Raw genomic sequence first — 23486 nt, 5'->3', positions numbered from 1 at the left:
CTACCATTTGTCTTTATTACTGTAAAGCTGATTCCAAAGCATGATGACTTCACCCAAACAAACACAGGAAACAAATCATTACCCCACCACCTGCACCCCATGACTATTTACATCTCGAATTTTCCCCTCATGCTATGAGGTAAGCTCCACAAGGAAAGGGGTTTTTGTCGGTTTTAATTACGACTTCATCCCAGAGCCGAGGACGGCGCCTGCAAGCACAGGGTAGAAGTTCCATATGTGTTGAATGAGTGAATGGAATGAATGAACGAGCGTTTATATCCCCACACATTGCTTTGCACAGTAACACCCACAGGGCCACGTATCCCACGTTCATGGTGTGGGATTGAAGAATTCACCTGCTCGCCCCAATGCTTTGAGAGCACCCCCCTTTGTCTCCTCCAGGGGATCATATCCCTCCTGGCTGGGACCTTCTTTTCAGGGAATAGGAACAAAGCTGGGTGGAGAAGGGGCCACTCCACAGCCAGAGGGAGACTAGGACTTGGCAGCTCAGGGGTTCTGGGGACCGGTGCGGGGCCAGCTGCTTGGGCTGGGGAGGGCCCAGACCTCAGGATCTTCCAGACACTGCCCAAGTCCTGTCCCCTACCCGGGCCATGTGTCACCAAGCAGGTGAGCCTGAGGAAAGCAAGCTCCATGCAAGTGGGGAAGCGATTTCTTAAAACCCACAGGGAAGCGGGCTAGATGCCCTGAGTTACAATCAGATGCCCAGCACTTTAGACTATTCTTAATAGCAACGCTGTGAGACACGTATCGCCATTTCACTTTGCAGATGAGGCAATGGGTTCCCAGAAGATGCTCAAGTTGTCCCATTGAGCAGGACCAAAGCTGGGCTTTCAATCTCTGTCTCTGTGACTCTGAAGTCCTGCATTACCCCAGCCTCCCTGGGTCATACAAAAGAGACCAGCTTCCTCCCCAAGCCCACCTGTGGACACAGTTGATGCTCTCCAGATAGGCCATGGCCTTGCAAATCTGCAGGGAGTACAAGACGAGAGTGAGCACCTTCAGGGAGTTCTTGTTTCGCTCTAGGTAGTGGCCCAGCTGTAGGAAGAGGAAAAGTGCTGTCAAGACCACGGCAGGTAGCCTCCAAGCTCTTCCGAGGCAAACCTAGGTTGCTAAGATGTTCCAGAAACTTCCTCTACAAACGATCTCTGGGTTGCATCAGCTGAATACAGAGGGCAGAAGCTGGGAGCTTAGGGCCTGTGTTCTAAATGCATCCCACCCACAGGCCCTGCTCAACTGTGGCCCAGCTGTCACCACAGGTTTCCACTTCCCCCACCTGCAGCTCACCTCACCATAGGGATACAATTCCATGATGATCCAGGTGGGTTCCTCTTCAATGATGCCGATCAGCTTCACAATATGAGGGTGGTCAAGATTCTTCATGATCACTGAAATCGGGGGCGAGAGGGAGGGGCCAGAGGGGTGCTAAGGTCCAATATGAGAAACACACTGTGCTGTCCCAACTGGGAGACCCCTCCTCCCAATGGAGGTCCCTGCACTGTTCGTACCCTCCCCATCCCAGCTTCCAGGCCCCTCTCCCATCCTGCAGGTCTGTGTGGTCCCAGGGGTCTTTTCTCATGCACAGGGCTGTGTCACTCTCCAGGGCACACCTACCTGCCTCACTCAAGAACTTCTCCTTGTTGTCCAGAGTGCAGTCTTTCTTGCAGGTTTTTACAGCTACGTTGATTTTCTCCCCTTTCTGCAATGAAATTCTGTTCAGAGTTGCCCCTGCCCCCCACTTCTGGGCCAGCCCAGTGCTCAGAAGAAAGTGTCCCCTTCCTGGCATTGCCATGGTCGTCCCTCAAGCTTGATTGACAGCCGAGGGAAGACAGACAGCATCTGGGCCTCTGGGGCTCTGCAAGGCACAGTCCTCCCCTTCCTCCTTCTTCCCCCCCCCCCCCACTCTTCTCTCCACTCCTCTTTCCACTCCTGACTTCCTCGCTTCTTGACCAGAGTATGTCAGGACCAGAGAGAACCTTTGAGACCCGAGCCTCTGGCTGTCTAGATGAGGACACTGAGGCTAAGGGCCTGTGTTCCGCCCCATGTCAGTAGTGGTCGCGTGTAGATCACATGCAAAGCCTCTTTGTTGTTGGTTTTTACATTTCTGCTTCCTCTTTTCCTTGGCCCCACTCTCTTCAGGGCCCCAACCCACTGGCAGCCTCAAGACTAGCTCCTCCCTCAGCTCCTGCTCTTCCTCTTCTCAGAGCTGAGTTTTCTCACGCCTCCCCATGTTCTTGCTTGCCAAGGTTCGGCCAACCCTTCACCAGGTCCTGCCTCCATTTTGCTCCCTGGGATTGCTATCCTTCTGGGAAATGACTCTGCTTCCAGCACTCCTTGGGGATTTCAGAAATACTGCAAATGCCAAGGGAATGCAGAGCCACACATCATGGTGGCCGCTCCACCCTCACAATACGTGACCTCCCCTTTGTCCTATGGAAAAGTGGGAAGGGAATGGCAGTGAAGAGTCTGGAACTTACATGATTTGTGTAGACACCTTCGTAGACCTCCCCAAAAAAGCCTTCACCAAGAATCCGATTCAGGACTACATCATCCCGTGTGACGCCATACTGTGGGCCTGGGCAGATGGAAAGAACAGATGGTCTCAGGGCACAGAAACCGCTGGTGCTCCTGGGAATCTGAATATTTGCAGGCCTCAAGGCCAGGCTCTGCTCCGTTTCCACCCAGGCATTGCCAGACCCCTCAACAACATCTCAGCTAAGATCCAGGGGTTGGCCTGGGTAAGGAGTTTTAGAAGGCTCCATCAATCTCTGACCTGGGGAAAAGCCATCATCACCCTGTTCTCTCTGCAGGCCAGGTCCCATGTCCACACTCTTAGGATCCCCACACGCATCACAGGCACGCAAAAGGTCAATAGTGTGGGAATAAAACAATAATCTCAGCTTTCAAATCCAAGGTGTTTCATTCAGGTTTGTCTCTGTCTGAAGCACACATGGGAGAAGATGCAGGAAGGAAAGAAAGTCCCCTGTGGTGTCCCCACAATGTCACTTCATAGGACCCTGGGTGTGGCCATTGTGGTAGGGTCAGAGATCTACCTCCGGGCCTTCGCAGGGTCTCATCGGGAATCTCTGCATAGATGTCTGATTCTGGAATGACAGAAAGAGAACCCGTAAGATTACGGATAAGATACCCTCAGCAGGCACCGCCAGGAATCAGGCATGTGGCTCCCACATGCAGGCCAGCAAAACCAAGGCTGACATCCCTGGGAGGGGAGGGGAGCCAGGCAAGAACTGGGGCTTCTGTCCCAGGTTTTGGCATGGCCACAGAACCTAGGGCACCTTGACTTGAATCCCTGCTCACTGCTGCCAGATTGCATCATTTAAAGCAAGTTAGTTAGTCTCCCTTAATCTGTTTTTCTTTCTGTGAAATGAATGTTTCTGGGGAATGCCATAAAGATCAATAAAATAATACCTATTATATATTTAACAAGGTTAGGGACTGGATGTTTGTATCCCCCCCCCCCACCACCCATTCCTATGTTGAAGTCCTGACCGCCAGTGTGAAGGTATTTGGAGGTGGGGCTTTTGGGGGTGACTAGGTTGAGATGAGGTCAGGAGTATGGCACCCCCATGGTGAGATTACTTCTCCGATAAGAAGACGAGAGACTAGAGCTCTCCATTTATCCACCATATGGGGACACGGAGAAGGTGGCCGTCCGCATGCTGGGAAGACAGTTCTCACCAGGACCTAGCCCTGCTACCACCTTGATCTTAGACTTCCGGTCTCCAGAACTGTGAGAAACACATGTCTGCTGGGAAGGCCCCCAGGCTGTGGTGTTTAGTATGACAGCCCAAGCCAAGACAAACACGGTGCCACGTACTAACCGAATACATGTTAGCTATTGGGATTCATGACATTTGAAGCCATCATTGAGAAGTCATAGGGGAAGTCTGCTTTCCTGGAGCTTGGAGGGAATCTTTGACAATGTCACAAGAGCAGGTGGAAGGGAGGCTCCGGCACAGGAGGACAATGGCAGACGGGCGGCTTACCTATGCTGCAGCTCTCTGAGAGATGGGGCCGCTGAGCCTCCAGGTTTCTGTAGGAGGAGATGAGAGGGCAGGAGCCTGGTGAACTCAGAGCCTGGCAACGAGCCCCTGGGAAGCCCACCCTCTCCCGCCCACCCCTCATAGAGGCCAGCCCCACTGTGCCCCCTGCCTGCCTGCAGGAGCAGGCTGTCCTGATGACACCAGGCTGGGAGCACGGCCCAGGCTGCCGGGGGACAGCAGCAATTCTCCCTAAGATGATGCCGGTAGCATTAGGACACCGGACTACCCCAGCAAGAACTTACAGGGTGAAGTTTACTGGCGAGAAATCGCCACTTGTGATGTGCTGGGGTTCCAGTGTTCTCCCCTGGGTCCTGGAAACCAGAAACCATGGGTAGGGGCTCCCTATTTGTTCTGCCTTCTCCCAGGAAGACACAGGCTGAGTGCAAGGCTTGTTTGCTGCCTTTCTGTTATACTCACAGTACGGGGATCTGGGGCAGGCTGTTCCGCTTCTCACCATCTGGGGAGAGGGCAGAAAGAGGGGGCGCTGGAGCCAGGGACACAGGGTCCTAGATGGATGGCTGACCTCACTGCTCCTATGAGCCAACACAAGGGAGACCCCTTCCCGCCATTCTGTATCTTCTGAGAGTCAGAGCGGAAGCTAAGTAGGCCTTTGGCCTGAATTAGAACGCTCTTAGTAGAAGAAATTCTCAGCCTTCCTTCTGCCACCACCCACGTGTTCCAGCTCGGACCCCTGCTTCCGATCCCAAAATAGACACATCTTCACAGGAGGGACAAGTCATGTTCCAGCACTAGCTTTGATCTTCCTGGGGCCACAAACATCTCTGCTCCTGATGCCAGCTCCCCAAGCTGCTTTTGGCCAGGGCCTGCAGCTAAGGACCCAGGACGGTCCACAGGGGGCATCCAGGAGGGTTGGGTGAGCACCTCCTCACACTTCCAAAGCTTCTTTGTTCATATACTGGTCAATGGCTTAGCTTCTCTTGCTCTGCCACTGGGGGCTTGTGCCACATCTGCCCATTGGGCCAGTTTGCCTTTACATGGAAACTCACCTTTCTTGGGATGAATGATGAGAGAGCCTTTGTGCTCCCCTTGAAGCCGGCAGTAACCATCCACCAGGTCAGCCATGTTCTCGGCCTCTGCCAGAGAGGAGGTTTTGATGGACAAAGACTGCAGAGAAGAGACCAGCCAAGTATGAGACCTGAGACCCTTGGCTAGAGTCTGCCCAACAGGAATGGAGAAGAAACCGCACACTCAGAAGGAGCAGACAAGGCCACCCTTCGTTCCCCTGCAGGGAGTCCCTCAGCACCTCTGCCAGGGATTGCATTCCCCACAGCCACCAGGGGGCGCTCCTGCCACCCCTCCCCACTGGCAACATTAAACCCTGGGAAGGCCAGTTTTGCTAGGACTTATTTTGGTCTCTAAGTGCGTAGCATAATGTCTTGTACCCAGTAGGTGCTCAATAGGTAAGAGCAGAAACTAGGAGAAGAGGGAGTGGGATAGGGGACAGTCAGATGAAAGGAGAGATAGACAATCAGTTTGCAGTTTGAGTTCTCTCTGATTATTCCACCCACAAAAAGCCCAGGTTCCCAGAGGTACTGTTACTGAGTCATCATTCACTTGTTCAGAGTTAGATCTCTGATTTGCGACTTGATTTCTGGTCACTTCATCTACCCTAAAAACTCCTCCAACTTATTTCTTGACATTTTTAAACAGCTTTGCTTCCTGATACATCTCCCTTATAATTTTATTGTCAGCCTGGTATAACGTCTGAGCAATGGGTGCAGTTTTCTTAGTGAGATCCCAGAAACCAGGCTGGCCTGGGCAAGAAATCCCAACCTGTAGCTGCATCCCCTTGTTTTAGAGCTTCCAGGTGTCCAGAGACGCTCACCTGGGGGGCACCTTCAATGCCCAACTGTAGTACCGCCTGGCCTTCCTCCAGTGGGAGGCATCTGATGGACTTGATCTGCTTGAATTCAGCTAGGCAGGTGGGCTGTAAGAAAGCAGGGGGCCCTTCAGACCATCCCACTCCTGGGATCAAGCCTTGAAGATTGGTCAGTATGGGTGGGGGGGGAGCTGCAAGGAGGTCTCTCCATGGTGTGAAGAGAGAATCAAAGACTATTAAGGCAGAAGGGATCATCTGGTCTAAGCTCCTCACTTTGCAGAAGAGAAGAGGAGTCTAGGGAGCCAGGAGTTGCTCACAGTCATATGCCAAATTGGTGATAGAGCCGGGACTGGACTCAGGTCTTCTGCCTCCCAGAGAATGATTGTCCCATCTTGCCATTGCAAGATCAACTTTTTTTATCTGAGCCAGAAGAGCAGTGATAGTGCCCTTCCCTCCTCTCTTCCCCACCACACCACCCTGCCACCCAGGGTGCAGGAGATAGTCATGGGGAAGTAAAGAACTGTCTGCTCCATGTCCCGAACACTCTCTCTACAGCTACTCAAACCAAGGGCCTCTCTGCTTTCAGCAAGGGGCAGGAACGACTGGTAATCAGGACAAGGTAGGAGGCAGCAGAGAGGGGGAGACTGCTCAGCCTAGGGGTGGGTGCAATCTGCCCCCAGTCTCTCTCTACCTTTGCATCTTGACTTGTCAGCTGGCGGATGCCCTTCGGGCCGATGACCAGGTCCACAGTAATGTTCCATCCTTGCTGGAATAAAAGAGGAGAGAGGACTGTTGCTTCAGGTTTGTCTCCCTCATATTTCAGAAAGTTGAAAAACAAAAAGTTCAGTAATTTAGACACAGGCCACTCTATCTCCTGTGCCCTCCAGCTCCTTCGATCTCATAACCCTACAGTACAGACTCCCCTCCTCCCTATACCCTGCCTACTCTGCCCACTTCCCAGATTTGTAGCCAAGATTTCAGTTCCCTTCCTCAGGCAAGCAGTTTAACATTAGTTGCATTTTAGGGCATGTCAGCGAGGCCCAGCTGCTCGAGGACCTTTGCTTGTGTGTGTTACTTCGAGCCAACACGCCTCTTCTTGCCCCCAAGTCGGCCTTATGGGCCCCTTTCCCGAGAGGCCTGGAATTTGGGTCAGGGAGAGAATAAAGAGGATGTGTCATTACAATGAGTTCACAGCGATAGGTCTCCTGGTCGATGTTGGCAAAGCCCGCGAGGGTGTTGAAGAACTTCATGACGCACTCCTCCTCCCTGAGCGAGGCGTACTGCTGGAAGGTCTGCTGGATCATCTTCCGGAACTGCTTGGGCTGGGGGTGGAGATGGTCAGTGGTGAGCCGGCCCTGCTCCTCCAAGCCCTGATTCCTTCCCTGATCTCACCAAAAGCCTGTCTGCTACTGTAGGGTGGTCCTCAGGCCTTTGCCACGAGAGCAGCAGCCATCTGTTCACTAAACCACACACCTACTATCTATCTCCAGCAAGGCTCACCAGAGCCCTGGGATGGAGGCATGGGAGGTAGCATCCCCAGGCCACAAAGATAATTGGCCTCTGGTGTGGAACTGGAGCCAGGTTTCCTAATTCCCAGCCACAGAAAGGGCCCACTGGATATTTTTAGTGGTTCTATGTCCAGATGGCCCAAGACACTAGAGATACCCTGGCTTTCCTGAGTATCCCCCCCCCGCCAATGCCATTGGGCTCTAGTCATAGAGACCAGCACAAAGGGGTTCTCTCTGGGCCCCTTGCCCAGTGGTTTCCTCACCTTTAAGTTCTCCTGCATCTGCTTTGGGAAAAACAGGTCCAGTCCTACTTCTTTCCTGAAAGAAGAGGAGAAAAAGTGGCATTTGACTCCCCCTCACCCCCAACCCAGGACTTCAGACCAATCAGGAAGAGATATGATGGACTGAGGACCAGGAAGATGGGTCCTGCCTGGCTTTGGTATGGAGATGAACAAGGTAGGGAGCAAGTAGGAGAAGCAGGGCAGTGAGGAAGGAAGGGAGGAGAGGCAATGACCAGTTTCAGGACTTACTCCAGGAACTCGAAGTTGGACTTTTTGTCAAGTGCATTGTGGGGCATGTCCTTGAAGAACCGCCTGGAGAGAGAGAAGTCATGGAGAGGTTGATGGTTGGAGAACAAGGCCATCAGAGTTGGGTCACCCAAAGCCACACATTGGTCTAGAAGCTCCCTTTCCCCTGCCAAATGTAGTAACCAATCGAAGGGAGAATATTAGAGTGAAAAAATTTGATATTTACAAAACCACGAAGAAAAAGAAAACCTCCAAATTTCATTCCTAGGAAGGACTCCAGCCCTGTTCTTTGGGAGGCCCAGCTCTGGGACCTCCCAGTTGTTGGGCAGAAGAGAAAAATGGTGGTTCTATCTTTGGCCTGTAAAAACAACTGACCCAATGCAGCCAACGTGGATTGTTGGAGGGCTTAGCATTTAGTGGCCGAGTATATATATATGACCCGCTAATGAATTAATTCAGTAGTTCTCAACCAGGGGCAATTTTACACCTCCCTCTCCAGCCTGGAAACATTTGGCAATGTCTGGAAATCTTTGGTTGTCACATCTGGTTGGGAGGAAGGTGGTCCCACCAGCGTCTAGTATGTAGAGGCCAGGAACGCTGTTAAGTATCTTGCCATTCACATGATGGCCCTCCAAACAAATTATCTAGCACCAAATGTCCCTATTGCTGAGATGGAGAAACCTGGGAGGTTGATACAAGGAGAGAACTCAGGAATCTAGGACAAATGTTCTTTATAGAGTATAGAGTATCTGACAGAGTGGGATAGCAGATCCTGGAGGAGTATGCCAGCTGATTAAGGCAGACCTGTACTTTGGAAACCAAACAACAGGTAAACAGCAATGATATTCAGTTGTAGGACGTGAAGAGCCTATCCAGGATTCTTCCCTGGACGCAAGGTCATTTTCCTCCTACTTCTACCTGAAGGTGCTGGTGATTAAGATCCGAAATTTCCACACAGCCAATCATGGCAGCTTTAGAAAGTTTTCTGAGTCAAGGGTGAGTGGATGGCTCAGCTGGTGCCGACTTTGCTCAGGTCATGATCTCAAGGTTTGGTTTGTGAGTTCAAGCCCTGCATCTGACTTGCTGCTGTCAGCGCAGAGCCTGCTTCAGATCCTCTTTTCCCCTCACTCTCTGCCCCTCCCCCATCTGTGTTCGCTCTCTCTCAAAAATAAATTAAAAATAAATAAATAAAATAAATAGAAGGTTTTCTGAGCCAGTGCTACGGGCTTGACCCCCACATTCACAGAAAACCTCAGAGCAAGCCTGTGAAGTGAGGATTAGAGGCAACACGGCCTCCAGCAATTCCCATTGGCTTGAGGGAGTTGCAAAATGTACTCCTAGATAACTGAACAAACTGGCTTGCTGTGCGCACCTATTTAATTGGCAAATGCCCATCAGAGAAGAGGATTTTAGATCTTTCAGCGTTGTCCATTCATTCAAATATGTACTGTGCTCTCATTTGGTGCCAGGCGAAGGCAGCACCAATGCTGATTTCAAGGATTTGACAGGATTTCACAATCTAGTGCATGTGAGCCATTCATTCCTAAGTACAGAGGATCCATACAGGGTAAGGTAGATGGGGTGGGCGTGAGGAAGAGGGACCTTCAGGATGGAAAGGCCCTTGAGTTGGCTCAGTGGAAGAACCTATGGCCACCATCCTGCTTGTTACGGACCTTTCACAGGCAAGTCCTGAGGTTTTCTGTGAATGTAGAAGGTGAACAGGCAACACTGGCCCACTAAATTTTCTAAAGCTGCCAGAATAAAAAAGAGTTTACCAGGTTGAAAAGAGAATGAGAAGAGTATGCCAGACAGCAGGCTCTGTGTCCCAGCTCCTACTGGAGCTGAAGACACAACAGTGAAGAACACAGTGGAAACCCAACATTCGAATATCTCCCAGGACTTTGCCTAGTGCTCAAAGAAACATTTACTGAATCACTTGAATGGCAGATAGGTGGAAGAAAAAGGCAGCCTGGAGGGAAGAGCAGCCAAAGGAGGCAGGGGACACTGACCAGAAATGGGGCTGGCTCTTTTTTCTAAGGACCAGACAGTGAGCGCCTTACCCTCTGTCAGCCACCACTTGTCCCCATGGCTCTCATGTACCCACTCTTGCTTCCCACCCTGGAGGCAAGTCCAAGCTGGCTAAGAGCTCCAGTCCCTGGAGGGTCCTTGAGGCCACATACCTGAGCTCCAGGCAGCCCAGCTGCAGGGCCATGCCCTCGCTGACCTTGCTGGCATAGCGTTGCATGTAGTCATTCCGTAGCTGGTGGGGAGAAAGACCAAGGTTGAGAGTCATGCCCTCCTTCCCTGTTTCCCTGACCTTAGGCTCCAAGAGATGGTGGGTGCTTTGAACACAATCCTGCTGCCCTGAGCTATCTCTCTCACACAGCCCACCATGCACGAATGTGTAGTGGATGAAGAGCAGAGGGGGAGACTCTCCCTTTGCTCTGCCTCTTCCTCTAGAATTCTCTAGAATCATGCCTCCACAGGCCAAGGCCTTCAGGTTTTTTGAAGCACTTTCAGACACATTTTCTTATGGCTTTATGAGGCTGGGGTTCAGATTCCTCTTTCCACTCTTCATTTTAGAGGTAAAGAAATAGAATTTGGGGATGAGTCAATCATTTATTCAAAGTCTTTTTGGTACTTAGTGACAGATGTCATTCACTCCACAATAAAAGTCTGGCTTTGTCTTCAGAAAACCAAGAGGGAGACACAGGTGAGAGCTGAGACCAGACAGAAAATAATGATGGCCTCTCACACATCCTTAGCACTCTGTGCCAAGTCCTGTGCTAAGCACTTTACATTTATTACAGCCAGTGGTGTGTTGGAGCAGCTCCAAACAGCTCATGAAAGCCAGTTATTAAATTTTCTGAAGTTTTGCAAGCTGTATGATATCATATTGGTAGCTTGAAAAATGCCATGATAGGGGAATATTTACACCATGGAAATTGGCAAGTGCAATAAATCAGAGATTTTTTTCTTCAGAAAGCTGGTTTACCAGCACCCTGCTAGTGATACCATTTGGTCCTTACAACAACCCTATAAAGTAAGTATTATTATTATCATCTCCATCTTCTAGAAAAGGAAATAGCTTCAGGCAGTTACATTAAGTCCCAGGAGGATACTAGGTTAGTAGCTGGCAGCACTGGCCAGAAGCCAGGCATGTCAGAGTCTGTGTGCTAAGACCACCAATTCTCTTTGTACCTGCTCTGCCTGCCCATCACCAGGTCTCCTGAGAAGTAAATAGCCACCAGCAAAGTCCAAAAGTAGCTATACATATGGGGCAGGGTGAGCCAGCACTTAATTAGCCATAAGAGAACCAAGATGGAACAGCTGCCTAGGGACAAAGGCATGTCCCCAAGAGAAGTTTCCTAGATTGGGACCTCCAAAATCTGGGCTTTGTCTCTCTATCTCCCCAGGAAAGGATGAGTAATAGGGCCCTGGGGACAGGAAGAAAAAAATACTTCTACCTGTTGGTAAAAATAAAGTAGCGTTGTCCTGTCTTCTTTTAGGCTTTCCATGAAGTCCTCTGGTAAGTAGCGGATTTGGAGGTCATACCTGCAACAGGAAATTCAGACTCTCTGGTTGACTTAGGGAAACTTGTCATTTAAGAGTCTGCCCATAGGTCTCATGGCCACCCATTCAGGAGTTGTTTCTTCTTTCCCTCCTCTGTGGTCAGGTGGAGGACTGTGGGGAGACCATGGAGGACAGAGGGGTGGCAAGCAAGTGGTGGTCTATACTAGTCCTGACTCTCTACCTTGTCCCCCTCATGGCAATTGTTTTCTTTAGGTTTGCAGATCAGCCCTTGACCTGGTTTTCTATTTTCCCTGCCCTACTGTTCCTCCTTCTCCGTAGTACCAAGAGCATCCTGTCTGGGGATGTTCCTGATATCTGCCCTGGGAGAGGGGGTGTACTGTGAGCTCATGTTAAGTCTTGGCCAATAGATGCATTGGATGCTGCAAGAGAACTAAGCCTAAAATGCCACTCAGATTTTCTAGAATATTCTCAGAGGTTGGGAAGTGCTCCCAGGAATTACTTCCCTGGGCCTCCCCACTCCACACTCCTCTCCCCTCATTTGAGAGCCCAGGGCTCTTCTCCTACCTCCATTCAGCCTCCATGTGCAGACACTCGTACTTTTCCTGAACCTCACCCACTGTCATCTGCGGGTGTAGCCAGTGGATCTCATCCGACTTCATGTGCTTCAGCCTCAGGCCATAGCACTCACCCAGCTGGATGTTGGGCCCTATCCGTCCGCTCAGCAGAATGGAGGCAATGACCTCCTGGGGAGGAGAATAGAGAGACACAATTCAGGTATACCCCTTCTAGGCTCCCACAGTCCTCATGCATCCCCCAGAAGTGTGATTCTCTAGGGTGGGGTTCCATCTCAATGTTTCACTTATCTCTGATTCTCTAGCACTTAGTGCAAGTTTTGGTGCACAGTGGGCTCTATCTGGTGAATGAATAATTTGGTAAAATGAGACAGAGATAGAGAAACTGAGAGGAGAGAGGAGAGGCAAAGGAGAAAATGCAATGAGGCAAAGAACACAGATTCTGTGCTTCTGCAGCACATTTCAACCAAATGGATTAATAATTACTGAGCATCCACCATGTAAAAGCACTCTCTGAATGGCTCCCAATTTAGCCAGCATTACTGAGCATCTATAGTAGGCACTCAAGGCACCTTGCATACATTATGTCATTGAATCCATACAACACAGGGAAGTAGGTGTTACATCTCCATTTGGCTGATGTAGGTTACACAGTTCATGGATTTAAGCTGGGGTTTTAAACCCTAGGCTAGTGGACTCTGTGGATTTCTACTGGGCCAAGCTGCTTCATGGGGTGCTGGGGCTGGACAAGGCAGAAGGATAGGATTCACATTAATGGATTAATTGGCACACTTTCCACATAAGAATAATGGTCATAGAGTATTGACAAGAGATTAGGAACTCTCCTTATTCCTGCTTTCTTGTTGATCAGAAGTCAGCCTGCCCATAGCCTGATGCCATAGCTTCCTGGCCTCAAGCTAGAGCTGGATCAAGAAGAGGCCCACTGAGGGGCACCTGAGTGTCTCAGTTGGTTAAGCATCCAACTCTTGATTTTGGCTCAGGTCATGATCTCACAGTTGGTGAGATGGAGCCCTGCATCAGGCTCCATGCTGACAGCATGGAGCCTGCTTGGAATTCTCTCTCTCCCTGTCTTTCTGCCCCCACCCCCCACCCCTGCATGCATTCCCCTCTTCTCTCTCAAAATTAAAAAAAAAAAAAAAAAAAAAGAGGCCCACTGGGCAGCTTCCTGGAAGCCCATCTATAAGGTCCTGCTTAGCTCTGACTCACATTATTTTCAGTTGAATTCATGTTTCTCATATGGTTACACACATAACGGGTAAATTGAGCCAACTCCCAGTGGAGCAGAAAGTACCATCAAAGGCAAATTTTAAAAACTCTTCTTATTTTCACTAATAAAATATTAAACCCATATTTAAATAGTACTGTTTTAAAGAAATACCAAATTATTGGTCTGCCTGGACACCCACATGTGTTGTCCAGCTCTGCCTCCTGCCAGCTGTCTTCAAGTCCATGGAGTGGTGAAGCTAAAAAACCTTAAGCCTGAAAAATCCTTTCCCCATTAGGGAAGCAGATCTCCATCAGAGCAGTCAACTCTTGCTCTGTGAGACAAATAGCGAAACTGAGGCATATAAAGTACCCATTAACAGTTGTCACAAATCAGTTCAGGAATCAGAATTACCATCCAGGGATGGGAAAGAAAGCTGTGATCAATGGTACTTATAGTGAAAGGGACTCAGACAAGAGGGAGAGCTCAAGGCTGTGAAGTTGACCATTTTGTCATTATTTCCACCCATTTCTCCTGCTACTGACCCTTGTACTGCTCTTTCCACTCATACAATGATATTATCCAGAGACCCCATGTCATTACTGAGCCCATCTGGAGTCCCAGCTATCAGGTATTTCTTTTTTTTTTTTTTAATATATGAAATTTATTGTCAAATTGGTTTCCATACAACACCCAGTGCTCATCCCAAAAGGTGCCCTCCTCAATACCCATCACCCACCCTCCCCTCCCTCCCACCCCCCATCAACCCTCAGTTTGTTCTCAGTTTTTAAGAGTCTCTTATGCTTTGGCTCTCTCCCCGTATTTTTAAATATAGAGTCTTCACTGCCCCAAATGAAACTTATTTGGCCTATGTCTGATTTCTCCAGGGCTGGGACCCTTGTAATTATTGGAAATTTCAAACATACATGAAGTACACTGAAGTCAAAAAAACAGTATAATAAACACTGATACACACATCACCCAGCTTCGACAATTACCAAAACTCTGCCATTTTTGCTTCATCTATTATGCCATTGACCACCCAACCACCACTTTTGACAGTTTTTTTTTTTTTTTTAGTTTATTTATCTTTTGAGAGAGAGAAAGAGAGAGTGAACAGAGGAGGGAGAAAGAGAGAGAGAGGGATAGAGAGAATCCCAAGCAGACTTTGCACTCTCACTGCAGAGCCTGATGTGGGGCTCAAACTCACAAACTGTGAGACCAAGACCTGAGCCGTAATCAAGAGTTCAACACTTAACTGACTGAGCCCCCCCCCCGTGTGCCCCTACAGTTCTTTAAAGGTAAGATTTACAGACATTAAAATGCATACATTTTATGCATACAGTTTGTATGTAATCCACATGCCAAAAATTAAGATACAGGACATTTGAAGACACCCAGAAAGTGCCCTCATGTCCATTCTCAGTCAACCACCAAGCCCATGCTCACCCCAACTCCAGGTAACCAGTTTTTCCTCCCATTTTTACTTAGTTTCACCTGTTCTAGAACTTCATATAAATTGAAACATTGAGTATATATAAATCATTCTCCTGTTTCTAGATACCTGAGCTGTTTCTTATTTTTTTGCTATTGTGAATAAAAGTACTATGAACATTAATATACAGGTCTTTTTATGTAAATATGTTGTCATTTCCTGTGGACAAATACTTAGGAGTGAAAATTACTTTGTCAAAGGTAGATATATGTTTAACTTTATAAGAAGCTGCTAAGATTATTCTGTTTTATATTTCCACTGTGATGTATGAGATATTCATTACACTACATCCTCACCAACATTTGGTGTTATAAGTCTTTTTTTTTACATTTTATTTATTTTTTGAGACAGAGAGAGACAGAGCATGAGCGGGGAAGGGGCAGACAGGGAGGGAGACATAGAATCCTTAGCAGGCTCCAGGCTCTGAGCTGTCAGCACAGAGCCCGATGTGGGGCTCAAACCCACAAACTGTGAGATCATGACCTGAACCAAAGTCGAATGCTTAACCGATGGAGCCACCCAGGCGTCCCCTAAGTCTTTTTAATATTAGTCAGTTTAATGGTTATATATAGTATCTCATTGTGTTTTTAATTTGCATCTCCTTGATGACTAATGATATTGAGCATATTTTTATCTGGCCATTCATGTAATTTCCTTTGTGAAATATTTGTTCCAATTTTTCCCATTTTTCTGTGTTGTCTTTTTATTATTGAGTTGTAGGCAATCCTTATACACTCTAGATAAAAGTACTATGTATATGTTTTATAAATACTTTCTCCAGGTCTGTACTATGTCTATTATTAATTGTCTTGTCAGTTTCTTTTGATAAAGTCTTCTTATTCAAAATTTTCTTTTATGGTTAGTGCTTTCTGCATTCTGTCTGAGAAATCTTTGCCTGCCACCAAATCATGAAGATACAATCCTGTTTTCTTTTATAAGCTTTATAGTTTTAACTTTTCCTTTTAGGGTCTGTAATCCATCTTGAATTAATTTTTGTGTATGGTGTGAGGTAGGGGTTAAAATGTACTTTTTTTTCTCATAAAGATCTATGGTTATTCAGCATTGGTTTTTGACTTTCATTTTCCAATTGAATTGTTTTGCTGCCTTTGTCTAAATCAACTGGCGGTATAAGTTTAGATTTATTTCTGGACTCTCACTTTCTGATTTATTGATCTTTGTCTACACTCTGCTAGTACCACACTGTCTGCATTACTGTAGCTTTAGAGGAGATTTTGAAGTCAAATAGCATAAGCCTTTTACCATCTCCTTCCAAGATTGCTGTGTTATTCTAGGTCCTGCATTTCCATATACATTTTTTGAATTAGCTTGTCACTTTTCTATTTAAAATGCCTATTGACTCATGATTGAGACTGCGTTAAATCTATAGCTTAGTTGGGGGAGAATTGACGACATCTTAACAACATTGAATCTTCCAGTCTGCAAACATGGTATATCTCTCCACTTAATTTTATTTTTCTTTAATTTTTCTCAGCAATGTTTTGTACTTTCAGTGTCTAGTTTTGCAGGTCTTTTGTTAAATTTATTCCTAAGTAGTTTACGTATGTTGATGCTTCTGAAAATTAAAAACAATTAAAATTAATTTTCTATTTTGGGGTTCACTCCCTTGGGTGGCTCCCTCTTCCCCAGGATTTTTCTTAATCTTCTGGCTGCTCAAGTCAGCCCTAAATTCTATCCTCTGATGCCTCAAGCCAGTAAGGCTGCAGCTTTCTGCCCCTCCCAGCCCTCCCAGATTGGAAAGTGCCCTCAGGCAAAAAACCAGAAATTTGCAAATCTCATTCCTTACAGTTCAACTCTCAAGAGCAGGTTTCCCTCTAGTTTCTGCTGGTTATGGTCACTCTCCAGGGCTTTCAAGACCATTTCCTTTTTATCTTGTCCAGATTTTGCCATTGTTATCAGCAGGAAGATCAGTCCAGGCCAGGGATTCCACCATTTTTGAAACCTCTGTACTATTTTAATGAATAAATCTGTACTTTGTGCAAATGGAAGAAGGTTGGGAGTCAGAGAGCTCCCTTTAGAGCTCCATCAGAGATTCTGGTGCTTTTGCAAACACAAAGAAAGCCCTGAAAAACAAAATCAAATCCTGGTGTCCTCTTCTTCTACCTTTTTATCTCCCGCCCCCCCCCCCCAGCCCCCTTGCAGCTCATGGTATGGCCAAGGTCAAAATCCTGAGGCTGAGGGGTTGGCAGTGGCTGCAAAGCCAGGAACAGAGTAAAGGAGGAGGTGGGGCCAGGGACAGAGATGCTGTAGTGGTGAAGACAACATTTACCTACAGGGGGATCCAGCAAAGGAGTAAATGTATTAAAGATAATGGGAAATGGGTTTCTTAATGTTGGAGAAAGTACTCAAAATAAGGAAAGAAGGCTAGAGTGGACCCTTAGGTGAGGCACTGGAATTTGAAGTATTGGTGAGAACTCAGTTTTAGGGGGCTGGAGAGAGGGAGACAGAGAGACAGAGAGAGAGAGAGAGAGAGAGAGCACTCCTGCAAGCCATGTACCCATGAGGAGTGAGCATGTGCAACTGAGAGCACATTGAAAGAGCCTGAGGTCAATGACACCAAGATAGTTATTTGCATACCAAACACTGAGTCTTAGTTTCCAAATACCCTCCTGCACTAAAAGGGTTCAGGGATCCTTGGAGAAATGCCTGATTACAGGTCTGGGGCAAAGAAAGTACAAAATAAGCCTAGAATATCTTTTTGTCCTAGAAAAAAAGGGAAGTATTTAGAGAATGTTGGGGATATATAACAAGGAAACAGTATTAGCTTAAAGGGGCTGGCATAGGACAGACACTTAAGTATAAAAATATATAATGACAGGAATGGGTTACATCCCACTGAATAAAACATAATCTGAGGCAGATAGATAAATAAATAAACTGGGGAGAAGGGAATATTCTTCCTTACAATAGAATGCCAACTAGCAAATATGGTAGAAGAAAGGATGGAAACAGGAAATCACCATTTGACAACAAACCCAGTGTTGGTTGGTTCAGGCATGATTCATCAATGGATGATAAGGCTGGAGGGTGGAGATCTGATGATGAATAGGATATTGACATAGTTTCAGTGTATCTTCCCTCAGACTCTAGTCACACACACACACACACACACACACACACACACTAACCTGGCAGACACAAATGATCAGTTTATCAAGGTTAACATCATCAGTAGGAGAACAGGTAAACAAAGCATACCTCCCACCTTGATGTACTGAGAAGAGCACAGCATATTTTCTGAGATATTCCTGCCAAGTGTTCGTGGTCAAGTCTAGTTATTATAATCCAGTGAGGGGTCTCCTCACAGACCTATAGAATAAAAGGTCTGTATTCTTTTTTTTTTTTTAAACCGTTACCATTTTCTTAAATGTTTATTTATTTTTGAGAGAGACATCATATGTGCCAGTGGGGGAGAGGCAGAGAGAGAGAAGGAGAGAAAGAATCCCAAGCAGGCTCCATGTTGTCAGTGCAGAGCTGGATGCAAGGCTCAAGCCCACAAACCAGGAGATCATGACTTGAGCCAAGATCAAAAGTTGGGTGCTTAACCAACTGAGCCACCCAGGAGCCCCTGTTACCACTTTTTTAAATTGAGGTATAAATAACACATAACATTATATTGTTCTGGCATACAACATGATTCAGTATTTGTACACACTGAGAAATGATCACCACAACAGGCTCATTACCATCCATCACCACACATCATTACAAATTTTTTTTTCTTGTAATTAGAACTTTTAAGAGAGGGAGAGCAAGCAGGGAAGGGGCAGAGAGAGAGAGAGAGAGAGAGAATCCCAAACAGGCTCTGTGCTGTCAGGGCTTGAACTCACAAACCATGAGATCATGACCTGAGCTGAAATCAAGAGTCCGAAGCTTGACCAACTGAGCCACCCAGGTTCCCCTCTTGTGATGAGAATTTTTAAGATTTCATTTCTTAACAACTTTCAAATATACAGCACAGTAGTATTGACTACAGTCACCATGCTATACCTACATCCCATAACTTATTTATTTTGTAACTAGAAGTTTGTACCTTTTGACCCCCTTCGTCCATTTTGCCCATCTCCTCCTGTCATACCTCCCCTCTGGCAACCATCATTCTGTTCTCTATAAGCTTGGCTTTTTGTTTTGTTTTGATTTGTCTGTTTATTTGTTTATTCGTTAGATTCTACCTATGAGTGAAACCATATAGTATTTGTCTCTCTCTGACTTATTTCACTTAGCATAATACTCTCAAGTCCTCTTCATGTTGTCATGAATGGCAAGATTCCATTTTTTTTATGGTTGAGTAATATTCCACTGTGTATCTATACCACCCTTCTTTATCCATTTATCCATCTATCGACACTTGGGCTGCTTCCATATCTTGGGTCTTGTAAATAATGCTGCCATGAACATGGGGATGAATATATCTTTTTGTATTAGTGTTTTCATTTCCTTCTGATAAATATCCAGAGGTGGAAATTCTGGATCGTAGGGTAGTTCTATATTTAACTTTTTGAGGAACCTCCACACTGTTTTCCACAGTGACTGCACCAGTTTGCATTCCTGCCCACAGTGCACAGGATTCCCCTTTCTCCACCTCCTCGAAAAGGCCTTCGGTCTTGCAGACCAAGAACCTCTTCTATACTGGAGGACACCACAGAGACATGACAACTAAATGTAAATGTGTGTTCCTGGCCCAGATAGAATAAAATAGACACTGGAAGGACAGTTGGTGAAATTCAAATGGTTCAGAGGTAGTGTTACAGCAGTTTGGGCTTTCTCCTTTGGGTGGTTGCAGGCTAGCTCTGTAGGAGAGTGCCCTTGCAGGGGGAATAAACACTGGAGGATTTTGGGTGAGTGGTATTGCTGCAACTTGCTTTCAAAAGAAAGCAAGAAAAAGAATAATGACAGTGGATGTGTGTGTGTTTATGAAGAGTGAGCTACTAAATATGGCACATGATAGATCTGAACTGAAAGAGGATTTAGCTACCTCCATTTTGATCTCAAACTTTCTTTTTTTTCCCCCCCTAAGTTGATTTATTTTGAAAGAGAGCACAAGAGAGAGCAGGGGAGGAAGAGAGAAAGGGAGAGAGAGAATCCTAAGCAGGATCCGAGCTTCCAGAGCAGAGCCCAACTTGGGGCTCAAACTCTTGAACCATGAGATCATGACCTGAGCCGAGATCAACAGTTGGCACTTAACCCACTGAGCCACCCAGGTGCCCCATTGACCTCAAACTTTCTTATTAAGTCCTTCTTCCCAGCTTATCTTTTTCCTCCCAGCTTATCTCTTAACTCAGGCAAAAGACCCTGTGGGCAAAGCATCCCAGGATGGGAGTGGGAAACTACCCCTCAAGCAATAAGACCTTCCCTGAGCTAGCCAGACCCCATGTGACTGACCCTGAGGCAATGATCCACCTGACCTTCACTGCCACCAGTGAGGACCCACCGACACTTGTCCCACATTCTCCTTATATAAATCTGGAAGTGTTTTCAGCACTGTGGAGAGTCTTTGAGATGCTAGTCCCCTGCCTTCCCATGTTGGTCTGACTGAAATCAATTCCTTTCTTGTTTTGCCACCACCCATCTCTCTGCCTTTGGATTTTGTCAGCAGTGAGTGGCTGAGCCTGCTCTGTTTGGGGCTCCCTGGAGCCAGATGCTCTTGCATCGCAGCTACAGGGCTACAGAACTATTGGGGAATCTGAGTATCTGAGTGAAAGTACTATGGGGGTTCTTTGTACCATTCTTTCAACATTTTTATATGTTTAAAGTAATTTCAAAATCAAAAGAGAGGTTCTGGTGAGGGAGATTTCCAGGCACATGAGAAGTAAAGGTACCATATTGAATGAATAGGATTTCTTTCAGGCAAGACAAAGCCTCGCACCTTCTCTTCCACTCAGTCTCTGAGAAGAGCCATACTGAATCCCCCTCTTTGCTCTGTGGTTGATGAAACTCTCCAGGGCACAGCTTGTGGAAACATTTCCCTAGGTTTCTTTCTTTTCTTTTTTTTTTTAAATTTTTTTTTTAACGTTTATTTATTTTTGAGACAGAGAGAGACACAGCATGAATGGGGGAGGGGCAGAGAGAGAGGGAGACACAGATTCGGAAGCAGGCTCCAGGCTCTGAGCCATCAGCCCAGAGCCCAATGCGGGGCTCGAACTCACGGACCACGAGATTGTGACCTGAGCTGAAGTCGGACGCTTAACCGACTGAGCCACCCAGGCGCCCCTCCCTAGGTTTCTTTCTAAAAAGCAACCAATTTCTGTTGTATTGGTGGTAGAGTAAGACTCATTCCAGATCCTTGGAGTAGAAATTCACTGAGACTCTATCCAACAGATTTTCACAGGAATATAGATTTCATCTCCAGATAAGGAAGAAGTTTGGTGCTTTCTAAGTATAAAATGCATTACTTGGGAGGCTGCCTGGTGCTGGGAAGATTCTTACCTGGGGAACATTCTTCCCAGAGGGGCAAACCTGAGAGAGAGGTTCCTGGAGACAGACATCTCCACCTACTACCACCATCACCTCACTGGTTACTGATGAAAGCATGTTGTATAATAAAGAATTTGGCTGGTCTTTGTCCTTGTTTCTGGGGTGGGAGCCTCTGAACCCTTGGGGTTTCTTAAGTGGTAGTGTCTTTGTTGTTGATGGTGTGCCTCTTGGACCACACTTGAATTTATGCTCATGAGGTGAGTCATGGTGGGCCCCTAGATAGTGTCAGGATGAGACCAACCATGTGATTAGAAGTTCCGCAACTTTGAGACATGTGATATCAGCCTGGCCTCCAGGGAGAGGAGGAGAGCTGGAGAGTTACACAGCCAACGAGTCAACCAATCAATCAATCAGCTGATCAATGATGCCTACATAATAAAACCCCAATAAAAACTCTAGTTCAGGTGAGTTTCCTGGTTTGTGATGCACATTGATGTGCCTGGAGGGTGATGTGTCCTAAGGACATGGAAACTTGGGTTTGGGGACCTCTTCTACTTCATCCCATGCATCTCTTCATTTGGCCGGTCCTGATTTGCATCTTTTATAATAAAACTGTTATCATCCTCAGTTCTCTGAGTCATTCTAGCAAATTAACAAACCTGGGGGATGGGTAGCAGGAACTCCCAAATTTACAGCCAGTGGGTCAGAAGTGTGGGTGGTCTGGGAACCCTGGAGCCTGTGACTGGGTTTTGAGGAGAGGTGTCTTTCTGGGGACCATGCCCTCAACCTGCGAAGTGTATGTGAGCTCCAGAAATGTGTTGTGTCAGAACTGCACTGCAAAGTGAATGAATCCCTCAGGCTCCTTGTGGGGGAAACAAGGCTGCCCACCAGGGGTGACACAGAGCACTAACTTTGGGGTCACACTAACCCAGTTCTGACATATACTTTAGTAGGCTGACAAGCTCCTAGAGCCAGTCTCCTTCCTGCTGTTCACTACCCTTGTCATATGAAGCCGCAGAAGTTCCTTCTCTCAAACCAGCTGCAACTTCCTCTGACGTACTCATGTTGCAAAGCACTGTTGGGAGCTCCAATGCACACACAGAGCCTCCACTCAAGGAGCGTCTGTTCAGTGGGTGGGAGGAAACCAGAGGCTTATCGTGAGGGGGCCCACAGTGGGAAGGGGAATCAGTTTACAAGAAGAGGAATGTGGAGGTTCTCTCCGTGAAGAGTCAAGTTTGATCTCACCAAGGGGGCTTTGGTATCAGCCCTGCCCCCCTCACTTTACTGCCTCTTCTCTGATGTTCTCACAGCTTCTCAAGCAAATGGTGGGAGCAGCAAAACCAGCCCTCTGCCCACGATTCATAAATTGCCACTAGTGAGTCAATGTTTCTTTCTCTATTAATAAATCACTTTTTAAAAACAACAGTTTAAGACGTTTACTCACTAAATTGCCATAAGTAACATGACTGAAAAAAACTGTCTTAATTTTATCACTTGTTATTTAGATAAGCCCAAGATGGTTTTTGTTGTTATCCTTCCTTCCTTCCTTCCTTCCTTCCTTCCCTCCTCCCTCCCTCTTTTTCTTTCTCTTTTTCTCTCTCTTTTCTTTTCTTTTCTTTTCTTTTCTTTTTTTCTTTTCTTTTCTTCCTAGTAGGCTTCCCATCCAGCATGGAGCCCAATTCAGGGCTTGAACTCAGGACCCTGAGATCAAGAGCTGAGCTGAGATCAAGAGTCAGACACTTAGCTGACCGAGCCACCCAGGGACCCCCCCAGGATATGTTTTTTATTTTATTTCTTTTGCTAGAGGAAAACCTTTACTTCTGCCCTTGGGAGGGTTACTGAAAAGCAAACTCTCTGCCCCTTGCTCACACCTTCATGTATACAGGGGAATTTCTATGGCTTTTCTTCCTGTTTGGCTAACATTGATTTATTTGCTTTATCAAGTAGTGTAAAGACCTCAAACCACCTTTGCCTCTCTATTCTTGGGCATTTCCTCTTGTAAGCCAGAAACAAAGAAGAGATAGGACTGAAAGCTTGTCCACATCCAGGATAATTTATTTCCCGAAAGAAAATGTCACCCAAGCAATTAAGGACTCAGGCCACCTTCTCACTCCTTTATTGGTATTCGGGCACATTTTCTTTTTCTATATGAAATAGATTTTTGTATCTATTGTGAGGTATGGCCTAAAGTAAAGTTGTTTTCACAAGGGTGAAATCAATCACAGTAAGTGATTATGTGTATTGGGCTGTTTTCTTCTCTCTTTTTCTGTT

The 23486-nt window shown here is 46.8% G+C and overlaps 1 protein-coding gene across 6 annotated transcripts in view; it reads right to left on the bottom strand.

The window, feature by feature from the left end:
* Window positions 1-23486, bottom strand: part of PTK2B (protein tyrosine kinase 2 beta) — a 125781-nt gene that overhangs the window by 19726 nt on the left and 82569 nt on the right. For 2 of the 6 annotated variants that reach the window (XM_045461176.1, XM_045461156.1), the window contains exons 3-19: window positions 12056-12234; window positions 11425-11512; window positions 10138-10217; window positions 7961-8023; window positions 7694-7748; window positions 7104-7244; window positions 6614-6688; window positions 5929-6030; window positions 5090-5207; window positions 4500-4539; window positions 4325-4393; window positions 4026-4072; window positions 3072-3122; window positions 2496-2593; window positions 1633-1717; window positions 1306-1406; window positions 941-1056 (exon numbers count right to left, since the gene is read on the bottom strand). In XM_045461176.1, coding sequence (XP_045317132.1) covers window positions 941-1056; window positions 1306-1406; window positions 1633-1717; window positions 2496-2593; window positions 3072-3122; window positions 4026-4072; window positions 4325-4393; window positions 4500-4539; window positions 5090-5207; window positions 5929-6030; window positions 6614-6688; window positions 7104-7244; window positions 7694-7748; window positions 7961-8023; window positions 10138-10217; window positions 11425-11512; window positions 12056-12234 — 1508 coding nt within the window. Of the gene's footprint in view, window positions 1-940; window positions 1057-1305; window positions 1407-1632; window positions 1718-2495; window positions 2594-3071; window positions 3123-4025; window positions 4073-4324; window positions 4394-4499; window positions 4540-5089; window positions 5208-5928; window positions 6031-6613; window positions 6689-7103; window positions 7245-7693; window positions 7749-7960; window positions 8024-10137; window positions 10218-11424; window positions 11513-12055; window positions 12235-13490; window positions 13623-16587; window positions 16754-23486 lie in introns of those variants that run through there. The other 4 variants (XM_045461195.1, XM_045461166.1, XM_045461185.1 and 1 more) reach the window with 3 other exon arrangements.

The sequence above is a fragment of the Leopardus geoffroyi genome, chromosome B1, assembly GCF_018350155.1.
Source record: "Leopardus geoffroyi isolate Oge1 chromosome B1, O.geoffroyi_Oge1_pat1.0, whole genome shotgun sequence".
In the NCBI taxonomy this organism is placed as follows: domain Eukaryota; kingdom Metazoa; phylum Chordata; class Mammalia; order Carnivora; family Felidae; genus Leopardus; species Leopardus geoffroyi.
This window is presented reverse-complemented; position numbering and strand designations above follow the sequence as displayed.